The sequence below is a fragment of the Ailuropoda melanoleuca genome, chromosome 16, assembly GCF_002007445.2.
Source record: "Ailuropoda melanoleuca isolate Jingjing chromosome 16, ASM200744v2, whole genome shotgun sequence".
In the NCBI taxonomy this organism is placed as follows: Eukaryota; Metazoa; Chordata; class Mammalia; order Carnivora; family Ursidae; genus Ailuropoda; species Ailuropoda melanoleuca.
The window spans coordinates 19,417,492-19,430,510 of record NC_048233.1 but is presented as its reverse complement, the minus strand read 5'-3'; the positions used below and the strand labels follow the sequence as shown (position 1 = coordinate 19,430,510).

Below are 13,019 nucleotides of genomic sequence, written 5' to 3'. Positions count from 1 at the left end.
AAAAAAAAAAGAGTTTTAAGACTGAGACACCAATATTTGTATTTTATTTTATTTTTTTAAAGATATATTTATTTATTTATTTGACAGCGAGAGAGACAGCCAGCAAGAGAGGGAGGGAACACAAGCAGGGGGAGTGGGAGAGGAAAAAGCAGGCTCCTAACGGAGGAGCCTGATGTGGGGCTCGATCCTGGAATGCCAGGATCACGCCCTGAGCTGAAGGCAGACGCTTAACGACTGAGTCACCCAGGCACCCCAATATTTGTATTTTAAACTCTGATGATATATAAAACATGGGTCTGTAATTGCAATCAGGTCTTCTAGTCCATGAATTAGTGTGTCATAATTCACACTTAATCACCATGCACACACACTGCCTGTGAATTCGTGCACAACACATTCATGCCCTGTTGTGTCTCACCTCCTACTTAATAGATGAAGCTACATGATTTATGAACTCAAAGGGATTATGTCATGTGTGTAAAAAAGGAGAATGTTGGCATGTTTGGGTGGCTCAATTGGTTGAGAGTTCAACTCTTGATACTGGCTGAGGATTAGATCTCATGGTTGTGAGTTGGGTCCTGTGTTTGGCTCCATAGTGGGCATTGAGCCTACAAAAAAATAAATTTTAAAAAAGCAGAATGTTAGTACCTATTTGGTAGTTTTTCTGTGGGAAAAGTAGGATTGATTTTTCTATGGTGTCATTTGGTGTCATTTTCTGTGATAACTTGGGCTGCAACAAGTTACATGCAACTTTTCAATTTCAGTTGGTTGGCTGACCACCATTGTTCAGTAAATATTTCTTCTTTCTCTAGGCATTATGGAGGGATAGCATTTACCAGAAGAAATATGGAGCAGCAGCTTTGACCCCGAGCAACAGACCTTGGCAGCCCCACCTACCATGGCTTAACTCAGCCTCACTGAACCAGATCCAACACTGTTGGCTCCCTGGGCTTGCTACAGCTCCCTGATCCTTAGCATCATCTCCAATTCTGGCTAGAATGCTGCGTCAGGCACTTCACAGATTTGGTCAAAAGCTGGTCCGTAGACATCTGCTGGAGGAAGTGTTTGAGTTTAATATTGGCATAAAAATGAGCACTCTGGATTTAGTGGCCCTGGGTGTGGGCCGCACCGTGGGTGTTGGTGTGTATTTTCTGGCTAATGAGGTGGCCAGTAATCAGGCAGGACCATCCATTGTGATCTGCTTTTTGGTGGCTGGCCTAACTTCAATGTTGGCTGGGCTGTGCTACGCAGAGTTTAGTGCCCGGGTTCCCCATCCTGGCTCAGCATATCTCTACAGCTTTGTCACCATAGGTGAACTCTGGGCTTTCATCACTGGCTGGAACCTTATCCTCTCCTTTGTTGCTGAGGCATTCATTGTGGTCCGGGCCTGGACCCTGGGTTTTGAAATCCTGTTTGCAAACCGGATCTCTGAGACCCTGCAAGAGAGCATCTCACAGTATGTTCCCCAAGTCTTTGCAGACAATGTAGGCTACTTTTTTGTCGGCTTTCTGTTTTTTTTCATGGAAGTTCAATATGTGGAGTGGCGTGGGTTCTTCAGAATTTTCGAAGTATTCACATTGGTGAAGCTTTTGGTTCTCATTTTTTTCATCATCTCTGGGTTCATTAAGGGGGACCTGCACAACTGGAAGCTCACAGAAGAGGACTATGTACAGGCTGGACTCAATGGCACCTCTCGCTTGGGCCCTCTGGGCTCTGGAGGATTCATGCCTTTTGGCTTCCAGGGGCTTCTCCGAGGATCATCTTCCTGTTTCTATACATTTATAGGTTTCAGCGTTATTGTTACCAGAGTCAAAGAATCGCACAATCCCCAGCGTTCCATCCCCATGGCCATTGTGGTTTCACTGCTCATCTGCTTTTTGGTGTATTTCGGTGTCTCTGTGGCACTTACACTCATGGTGCCTTACTACCAGCTTCGACCCGGGAGCACCTTGCCTGAGATATTTCTCCATATTGGCTGGGCCCCTGCCTACTATGTTGTAGTTATTGTAATGTTTTGTAATGTTTTTCTCTACGCCTCCTGGAACTTTACATACCCCATACGTGTGGTGATATACATGATGGCAGAGGATCGTCTCCTGTTCCCTGTCCTTACCAGGATCCATACTGACACAAATGCCCGTATCGTGTTCACAGTGATCTTTGTCACTATTGCAGCAATCACAGTATTGTTCTTTGGACTCACTGATCAATTGGACCTGAGGTCAGTTGGGACCCTGATATCTTATTCCCTGGTAGCTTTTTGTGTTCTCATCGTCAGGTATCAGCCTGAGAGAAGGAATAGGGGAAATGAAGCACAGGTGCAGGAGGAGAACGGACCTGCAGCAGAGAAGCTGACTCTACAAGCACTATTTTTTCCAGACAGCCCCACCCCAACTCCACTCTCTGGCAGGATTGTCTATGTTTGCTCCTCACTGCTTGCTCTGCTGCTGACTCTCCTCTGCCTGGTGCTGGCCCACTGGCCAGGTCTGCTTTCTGGAGACCCAGGTCCCATCACAGTGGTCGTGCTGCTCCTGGTGCTCATCACTGGGATCACTGGGGTCATCTGGAGACAGCCACAGAGCTCCACTCCCCTTCCCTTTAAGGTCCCTGCTCTGCCTCTCCTCCCACTCCTGAGCATCTTTGTGAATGTTTATCTTATGATGCAGATGACAGCTGGCACGTGGCTGAGATTTGGTGTCTGGATGCTGATTGGGTTTGCTATCTACTTCAGCTATGGGATCCAGCACAGCCTGGTCACTTAACTGCACTAAAGGGCCCAAATTATACACCTTGACCTCAGCAGTGCCAGTACCTATTTGGCCTGATGTCATCAAACCTGAATGCAGTCTGGTCACCTGCACAATAATGGGATTACTCTTGAGCACATAGAAATCTAGGGCTCCTGTGAGATATTGGTGGGGGACCTGTAATAGAGCTCTGTATTTTTGGTACAGTGAAGAGTGTGTCTTTGCTCTCCTTTTTTTTTTTTTTTTTTATATTTCTACTTTTCAGTGTGTCTATAGCTGCTTACTGGCTTTTACAAAATTAGTATTAAAATAAACTTGAAAAAGTATTTTCCTTTTCCTTGGTTAAATATCCACTAATGAAAGGAGTGCCTAGCTGGCTCACTTAGTACAGCACCACTCTAGATCTCAGGATGTTGAGTTTGAGCCCCACATTGTCTATAGAGATTACCTAAGAAAACATCCAGTAGCCGAATTACTGGATCATATGGTAGTTCTGTTTTAAAATTTTTGAGGAATCTCCACGGTCATTTCCATAGTGAGTGCACCAATTGACATTCTCACCAACAGTGCACAAGGGTTCCTTTTTCTCTCTATCTTCACCAACATTTGTTTTTCTTGTCTTTTTTATTTTAGCCATTGTGACAGTTATAAAGTGGTATCTGATTGCAGTTTTAATTAGTATTTCCCTGATGATTAGTGATGCTAAGCATCTTTTCATGTGTCTGTTGGTCATGTCTGTCTTATTTGGAAAAATATCTAGTCAGGTCCACACCCATTTTTAATTGGATTATTTTTTTTGTATTGAGTTATATAAGTTCTTTCTGTATTTTAAGTATTAACTTCTTATTGATATATCATTTGCAAATGTCTTCTCCCATTCAGTAGGTTGCCTTTTTTGTTGTTGTTGATGGTTTCCTTTTCTGTGCAAAAGCATTTTAGTTACATGAATTTGAAAAGATACATGCATCCTTATGTTTATTGCAGCATTTTTAAAAAAGATAGCCAGGATATGGAAGCAGCCCTACTATCCATGGATAGATGAATAGATAAAGAAGACATAGTATATATGTATGTACAGTGGACTATTACTCAGCCATAAAGAAGAATAGAATCTTACCGTTTGTAACAACATGAATCGACTGGGTGGGTATAATGCTAATTAAAATATGTCAGTCTGAGTAAAACAAATGCCATACGTTTTCACAGCTATGTAGAATTTAAGAATTAAAAAAAAATTAAAAAGGAAAAAGAGAGACAAACAAACAAAAAACACCCCAGACTCCTAAATACGGGGAACCAGCTGGTGGTTGCCAAAGGGGAGATGAGTAGGGGAATGGATGATTTAAATAAAGGGAATTACAAGTGCACTAATCTTGACGAGCACTGAGAAGTGTGGAATTGTTGAGTCATTGTATTGTGCACCTGAGAGTAATAAAAGAACACTGCATGTTCATTATACTTCAGTAAAAAAATAAATAAAAGAAACTAGAAAAAGACCAAAAACAGATGAAATAAGGTCCCTGCCCTTAAGAAGCTGATACTCTAACACAAGGGTAAAGCATAGCTGTAACACAAAGTAGAAAGTGTTGTCATAAGTAATATACAAAGAAAGTGTCGCTGGAATTCAGAGTGGATAATGATCATTTATGGCTGGCACAGAGGTGAGGGTTGATTAGTGAAATCAGAGAATACTTTGTAGAGGAATGGCATTTGAGTTGGCTTTCTCCAAGGATAGATAGGATTTTGCCACACGTGTGTAGCAGGAAGAGAGTGTAGGCAGAGAGATCAATAGAGGAAAAGCACACAGGAAAATGAAACAAGCTGTGAAGCTTGCGTCTTGGCTGTGTGAGGGGACAGGGGAGCATGCACAGGTGGGCTGGAGCCAGAGCTTTCCTCTGAGCACAAAGCACTTCGGCTTGGAACGCACTACCAAAATCCCTAGGGTTGGCACTTCTCTTACTGACATCTGCATTCTTGGACTTTAAAGTTTCTCTGCTGTTGTTTGCTTTGGTCCATCTGCTCAGAAAGTGCACAGCGGAGAGCCATATGTCCTGGGTTCTCCTGTTTGCACCACTAACTAGCAATGTGACCTTGAGCAAACTGCTCAGTTCCTTCCATGCCCTGCTTATTTATCTGTAATGGGAGAGGTCACAACGAACATTTCTCAAATTCCATTTCCTTAAAATTTTCTAGGATTTCCTCTGGTTCTTCTGTCCTGTTACTCTCTCAACAAGGTCTCTCTACTGCAGGCTATCTGAACCTATATCCTGCCCACTTTTCACTACAACCCATTGTTGAAGCTCTAAACATCCAATAAACAATACCCCATTTACCCCTCCTATGTTTGGAATCAATGATAATCATGACATAGAGACAGATGATTAAATCGTCAGCTATAGATCTGCAGCCTAATTGGCTTGCTACTCCGTATCCCTACATTAGACAGACTTAGTCCTCCTCACAAGTAGTGCTGAGCATCCCTCATCTGCCATCACAGGACAAAGTCTGCTTTTAGTAGTTTTTCTCCTGTACGAGCAGGTTGGATTGTGTTTGTCCAGTGGGGAGGTTTGTTCTGAACAAAAAAAGACCAGCAAAAAACTGGAAGAAGCTAAGCCTGGTATGCTCAGAGTGTTGTCTTCACTTCATTAATCAAGGTCCCAGTGAGAGAAAGCCCCACGGAGAGAGGCCAGGAATAATGCTCTGCTCAGTCGTGCTCCAACTTCAGGGGGTACCATGACACCTGGAGGGCTTGTGAAAACAGATCCCTGGGCCCCTGTCCCAAGTGTTAGGAATTCAGAAGGTCTGGGTGGGGCCCAGAACTTGTACTTCTACCAAGTTCCCAGGTGATGCTGATGGTGCTGGTCCAGGGACCACCCTTAAAAAACCAAAGCCCCATTTGAAGCCTCCTCATTTGTAAAGATGAAGTGAGAGAAACAAAGGTGCCCTTTGTACACTAACCTTCATTTAATGACACTTTTATAAAAATACCATCATTAATCCTTTCACAGTGGGCAAATCATAATGAATCCTTTCATAATTATATGTCTATCGAATTAACTCTATCTACACATTAAACATCTTACAATTTTATACGCCCATGGTACCTGAATAAATCTGAAATTGAAAAATAGCATACCACAGTTATCCTTGTTTTCTTTTTTTTGTTCCTGATTATAGGTCATGTGTAAGGAGTGTATCCTGTTCGCTCTCAGAGACCATCCAGCTGGGGTCCAGGCACATAATGAGCATTTAATAAATTCATCTTAAATTGAATGGAGCCTTACACATTTCTTTGGTACAGAAAATTCTCTTTTCTATCAGGTTAGCATGTGCTACTCCTTTATTTTTTATTTTATTTGTTTTGGGAAAACTACAGGATTTATTTTTCACTCATTTGAAACAAATACGTTTTTCTATGCCATATAAAAAACATGCAATCTTTTACAGTAGGGCTACGAGAAGACTTTGGTGCCAGTCTTTAAAATATATTATCATTATTGCCTTAAACTTCTGGATGAGCTACTAAATGTTAATATATATTCTTCGAACAAATAAGGATGATGATCCTTTTTATCTTAAAAGAGATTCCTCTGGCAGTAAAAACAGTCTACCTTTCAGATTTTCTTATAAGATAAAAGAGCAGTTGGGAAAGTAGCTGTTTGTATTAAGATATTAAGAATCTATGGTAAATCTATATTTAAAGTATTTTTTCCAAACCTGACCCCTTCTCAAGCTTAAATCATACTGACTTTTTGGTCAGATTAAAATAGCACAACAGAAGATTAAATTCAAGATATGCCACCTGAGAATAAGAAAGAAATTGGGTACCAGTCATTGGCTCTGAGTCATGTTAGGCAGAATGACAAATGGATGATCATACGCATGATGACAAGGCAGTCTTTGGCTTTGGACAGAGGTCCATAAATATTTTGCACATGCTTGGAGTACATGGACGTCCAGTTTAAAACTATCATCTGGGAGACTTCCTTGACAAACAGCATTTCTCTCCATCCAGAACTGTATCTGCACCCAGCATCTAGAACCATACCCGGCACTTGTAGTTTTTGGGTACCAGTCATTGGCTCTGAGTCATGTTAGGCAGAATGACAAATGGATGATCAGAGTCTTGCTCAGGACAAGGAGCAGCTTCTACATTTCCTCTAGATCCAACAGTAAGAACAGTGTTGTTCATTCAAGGAGCCATAGGACGATACAGCCCTGGGGCAGGAGAATGCCTGACATGACCTCCACGGGTCCTGCTCCATCTCTTCCCATGGGGTGTGGGGAGGGGCTGGAAGGAGTGAAATTGATAGAAGACACAACCATCTCTACCTGATTCCAGGGAATCCCTGAAGATGAGACTGGCTCCAGTGTGGGCACAACGGGCATAATTCTTGATGCAGTCAGTTTTATGCTTTGGTATAGGAGGGCCAGTATTTTTCTATTGTATTTATGTATGGGGTCCATCTTGGGAGGGAGGGAGGGCGGGAGGGAAGGAGGGAAGTTATTTTGCTACTTGCTGAATTTCTCATGCTCCCAACAGGATGTGGTGGTTTCAGGCAAGCCTGCCAGAGGCCCGATTACCCTCATACTTACCTACTCCTTTAGATGCTTTTTTGAAGAACTGGTGCAGAAACCTTGTGAGTGCATCTATGCTTCTTTGGGGGGAGAGAATTGATAACCCATATGGGGAGAAAAACAGCCTGAAATAGGAGGAATTCAGACCTAGATATAGATTGAAGCATCAGTATTTTGGAAGGAAAGGTCTCAGTAGAACAGAGAGAGAGGTATTGGTCAAGAGACACTTCCTGAGAAACAATTGTTGGAGAGGATGTAGAGAAAGGGGATCCCTCCTACATTGTTGGTGGGAATGCAAGTTGGTACAGCCACTCTGGAAAACAGTGTGGACGTCCCTTAATAAGTTAAAAATTGAGCTACCCTATGACCCCCATCGCACTACTGGGCGTTTACCCCAAAGATACAGAAGTAGTGAAGAGAAGGGCCATATGCACCCCAATGTTCATAGCAGCATTGTCCACAATAGCTAAATCATGGAAGGAGCTGAGATGCCCCTCAACAGATGACTGGATTAAGAAGCTGTGGTCCATATATAAAATGGAATATTACTCAGCTATAAGAAAGAACGAATTCTCAACATTTGCTGCAGCATGGATGGCACTGGAGCAGATAATGCTAAGTGAAATAAGTCAAGCAAAGAAAGACAATTATCATATGATTTCTCTCATCTATGGAACATATGAACTAGGATGATTGGTAGGGGAAGAAAGGGATAAAGAAAAGGGGGGTAATCAGAAGGGGGAATGAAGCATGAGAGACTATGGACTATGAGAAACAAACTGAGGACTTCAGAGGGGAGGGCGGTGGGGGAATGGGATAGACTGGTGATGGGTAGTAAGGAGGGCACGTATTGCATGGTACACTGGGTGTTATATGCAACTAATGGAGCATCGAACTTTACATCGGAATCCAGGGATGTACTGTATGGCGACTAACATAATATAATAAAAAATCATTTAAAAAAAAGAAAAGAAAAGTAAGCAAGCAACTATAATTCAAAATATTAAGTTTTAATGGCTATTACAGCATTAAATACGATCCTAAATATCCAAAAAAAAAAAAAGAGAGAGACACTTCCTGGTGGTTTATGCCTATGGAGCAACTTGGGAAATAGAAGACAGATAGGTAAGTTCACTCATTTATGGAACATAAGAAGTAGGAAGATCAGTAGGAGAAGAAAGAGAAGAAGAAAGGGGAGGGTAAACAGAAGGGGGAATGAACCATGAGAAACTATGGACTCTGGGAAACAAACTGAGGGATTCAGAGGGGAGGGGGCTGGGGGAATGGGATAGGCTAGTGATGGGTATTAAGGAGGGCACGTATGGCATGGTGCACTGGGTGTTATACGCAAGTAATGAATCATGGAACTTTACATCAAAAACTAGGGATGTACTGTATGGTGACTAACATAATATAATAAAAAATATTATTATAAAAAAAAGAAAAGAAATGGGACAGTAATTCTAGGCACATGGAACTTTAAGAGTCATGGAGGAATGAGACTCTTGTGAAGGATGTGTTTTCACATTTGAAGGGAATTTATTAGCCAGGTTTGTATTGTGTATTGTGCCATGGAACCAGATTTCTGATTCAGGAAGGGTGAGATATGATTCTCATTGCCATCTGGAAGATAGGCAGATAGAAGGATGTGGACAGATAGACTCTTTCTGGGAGACATTTTTAACAACTGTTACAGTCATGTAAACCAGAAGTGAGGGTGTCACGTGGGATCTTCTTAGAAATACAGAATCTCACGTCCCCATGCAGATGTGCTGACTCAGAATCTACATTTTTAACATGCTCCCATGTGATTTGTATGGTCTTTTAGGTTTGAGAAGCACTGACTTTAGCTGATGGATGACAGATGTCTGGCCTCAGATGAACACTATGGAAGGTCTGAAAATTCTGGAATTGGGAGCACAAGAGGAGGGGCCTAGGCTGGGGAAGTTGAATTTGGGCAAGAGGGAGAAGTGTAAGGTCTGACTGCCCTCCTCTCTCCAGGCTTCCCACACAAGTCCTTTTGGCAGGGTTTAGCAGTATGCCTTCTGTGGGGGGAAAAGCCTGCAATGCCCTCCCTTGAGTCCGCCTGGTTCTTAGGGGCTCCCCTGAGGCAAGCATTGGGTGGGTGGGGATTGTTGCCAATTCTGTAACCCCTCCTTCATACGATGGAAAAAAGGAAACCTATAATTCCAGAGACCTGGACTGATAGGCAATGGAATGATGTTACCAGGTGGGCATTGGAGAATTTTCTTAGGCATTTGGGGGTTTGTGTACCTCATCCCCTATAAAAATAGGTCATAAAGAGAGGCCAATATTACAGGGAAACAGGTAGAGATTGAACATGAGGAAGAATTTTCAGAGATCAGAGAGTGACTGGGGAGATGGAAGGGCACAGGCTCTCTGGCTGTGTGCATGGCTGTCTCACTTGGGTGTGGAAAGCCTCAGATGGGCTCCTGCCCAGAAACAGGAAATGTACACAATGAACTCTCAAAATCTTTGTTATCCCATGAATTCTCCAGTCAACTTCTGAAATCAGAGGCTGGGGTGGATATGTGGTGTATGTAAGGTGGTTAGGCATTGGGATGATGAATGACGGAAGAAAAACCTGACATCAATTCTCCTAAATCTCCTTGGATTTAGGAGAATATATTGGACATTAGGGATCAAATAGAGTTTTAGGTTTACAGGTCCTTCCTCTCTCCATGTATTTATCTTGTGTCATAGATTTTAAAACCTCTTAAGGGAAAGGAACATCCCTCTCATGTATTACTTCTTTCAATCTCCACAGCCCCAAAATGATGATGATGTTTTTATAGCTACCATTTGCTGAGTATTCCAAATACTTTATATAATTAGGTATGTAATACAAAGGTGAATGAAGTGAGTGTTTTTATGCTCATGTTACAAAAGTTGAAACTAAGGCTCAGAGAGGTTAAGTCATTTGTGCAGAGTGAGTAGGGAAGCTAGCATTTGTACCAATTTGAGCAAAGTTTTGTGCCTGTAATCCCTGAGCTATACTCTGCAGAACAGTGGCTCAGGAAGGACTATATGATAATTAAAACAATGGCATATCTTGATGAAGTCCTAAAAGTTCACGTTTGCTTTTGTTTCCCTTAACTTTAGAGACATGTCTTGAAAGAAGTTGCTGTAGCTAGTGTTGAGGAGGTTACTCCCATGTCCTCCTCTAGGATTTTTATGGATTCCTGTCTCACATTGAGGTCTTTCATCCATTTTGAGTTTATCTTTGTGTATGGTATGACAGAATTGTCCAGCTTCATTCTTCTGCATATGGCTGTCCAATTTTCCCAACACCATTTGTTGAAGAGACTGTCTTTTTTTCCATTGGATATTCTTTCCTGCTTTGTGGCAGATTAGTTGACCATAGAGTTGAGGTCCCATTTATGGAATCTTTATTCTTTTCCATTGATCTATGTGTCTGTTTTTGTGCCAATACTACGCTGTCTTGATGATCACAACTTCTTAATATAGCTTGAAGTCAAGCATTGTGATGCTCCCGGCTTTGGTTTTCTTTTTCAACATTCCCCTGGTATTTCATGGTCATTTCTGGTTCTATACACATTTTAGGATTGCTTTTTCACCCAGCTCTGTGAAAGATGTTGATGGTATTTTGATAGGGATTGCATTGAAAGTGTAGATTCCTCTGGGCAGCATAGACATTTTCAGAATGTTTATTCTTCCAATCCTTGAGCATGGAATGTTTTTTCATCTCTTTGTATCTTCATCAATTTCTTTCATAAGTGTTCTGTAGTTTCTAGAGTATAGGTCCTTTACTTCTTGGTTTAGGTTTATTCCTAGGTATCTTATGGTTTTTGGTGCTATTGTAAATGGGATTGATTGCTTAATTTCTCATTCTTCAGTTACATTGTTAGTATATAGGAAGGCAACTGACTTCTGTGCATTAATTTTGTATCCTGCCATGTTGCTGAATTGCTGTATGAGTTCAAGTAATTTGGGGGTGGAGTCTTTTGGGTTTTCCACATAAAGCATTGTGCCATCTGTGAAGGCAGAGAATTTGACTTCTTTGACAGTTTGAATGCTTTTTATTTCTTTTTGCTGTCTGATTGCTGAGGCTAGGACTTCTAGTACTATGTTGAACAATAATGCTGAGAGCGGGCATCACTGTCATATTCTTGACCTTAAGGGAAAAGGTCTCAGTTTTTCCCCATTGAGAGTGATATTCATTTGTGGATGGTTTTTATGATATTGAGGTATGTTCCTTCTATCCCTATACTTTGAGGAGTTTTAATTGGGAAAGGATGCTGTATTTTGTCAAATGCTTTTTATATATCAATTGAGATGATCATATGGTTCTTGTCTCTTCTTTTGTTAATGTGATCTATCAAGTTGATTGATTTGTGAATGTTGAACCACCCTTGCATCCCAGGAATAAATCCCACTTGATCATGGTGAATAATCCTTTAAAATACAGTTGAATCCTATTGCCTAGGATCTTGTAAAGTATTTTGGCATCCATGTTCATCAGGGATATTGGTCTTTAATTCTCCTTTTTGATGGGGTGTTTGTCTGGTTTTGGAATCAGGGTAATGCTAGCCTCATAGAACGAGTTTGGAAGATAAAAAACTTTTGCACAGCAAAGGAAACAGCTAACAAAACTAAAAGCCAACCTACAGAATGGGAGAAGATATTTGCAAATGGCATTACAGATAAAGAGCTGGTATCTCAGATCTATCAGGAACTAATCAAACTCAACAGCCAGAAAACAATTAATCCGGTAAGAAATGTGCAGAGGACATGAATAGACACTTCTCCAGAGAACACATACAAATAGCTAACAGACACATGAAAAAATGTTTAACATCATTAGCCATCAGGGAAATACAAATCAAAACCAGAATGAGACACCATCTTACACCAGTTGGAATGGCTAAAATTAGCAAGTCAGAAGACAACAAATATTGCAAAGGATGTGGAGAAAGGGAACCCTCTTACACTGTTGGTGGGAATGCAAGCCGGTACAGCCACTCGGGAAAGCAACATGGAATTTCCTCAAGACGTTAAAAATAGAGCTATCCTATGACCAAGCAATTTCACTACTAGGTATTTGCCCCAAAGATACAGATGTAGTAAAAAGAAGGGGCACATGCACCCCAATGTTCATAGCAGCATGTCCACAATAGCCAAACTGTGGAAGGAGCTGAGATGTCCTTCAACAGATGAATGGATAATGATGATGTGGTTTATATATACGATGGAATATTACTCAGCCATCAGAAAGGATGAATACCCACCATTTGCATGAACATGGATGGAACTGGAAGGGATTATGCTAAGTGAAAGTAAGTCAAGCAGAGAAAGACAATTATCATAGGATTTCACTCATATATAGAACATAAGGAATAGTGAGGAGGACCACAGGGGAAGGCAGGGAAAATGGAATGAGAAGAAATCAGAGAGGGAGACAAACCATGAGAGACTCTGGACTCCAGGAAACGAACTGAGTGTTACAGAAGGGAGAGAGGTGGGGGGATGGGGTAACTGGGTGATGGGTATTAAGGAGGGCATGAGTGGTGATGAGCACTGGATGTTATACACAACTAATGAATCATTGAACACTACCTCAAAAGCTAATGATGTACTATATGTTGGCTAATTAAACATAATAATAAATATATTAAAAAGAGAAACTGGATGGCATAGAGGTATTTGAAAAAC

At 41.4% G+C, this 13,019-nt stretch overlaps 1 protein-coding gene across 6 annotated transcripts in view; it reads left to right on the top strand.

Moving 5' to 3' along the window:
• LOC100473493 (cationic amino acid transporter 3-like) overlaps positions 1–10,614 on the top strand; it is a 35,921-nt gene extending 25,307 nt beyond the window's left edge. For 3 of the 6 annotated variants that reach the window (XM_034646521.1, XM_034646523.1, XM_034646522.1), the window contains one exon: positions 813–3,544. In XM_034646521.1, the coding sequence (XP_034502412.1) occupies positions 999–2,762 (1,764 nt within the window). In that variant the 5' untranslated portion in view covers positions 813–998 and the 3' untranslated portion in view covers positions 2,763–3,544. Of the gene's footprint in view, positions 1–812; positions 3,545–5,924; positions 6,807–7,290; positions 7,388–9,153 lie in introns of those variants that run through there. The other 3 variants (XR_004621497.1, XR_004621498.1, XM_034646524.1) reach the window with 3 other exon arrangements.
• Positions 10,615–13,019: the final 2,405 nt, after the last annotated feature.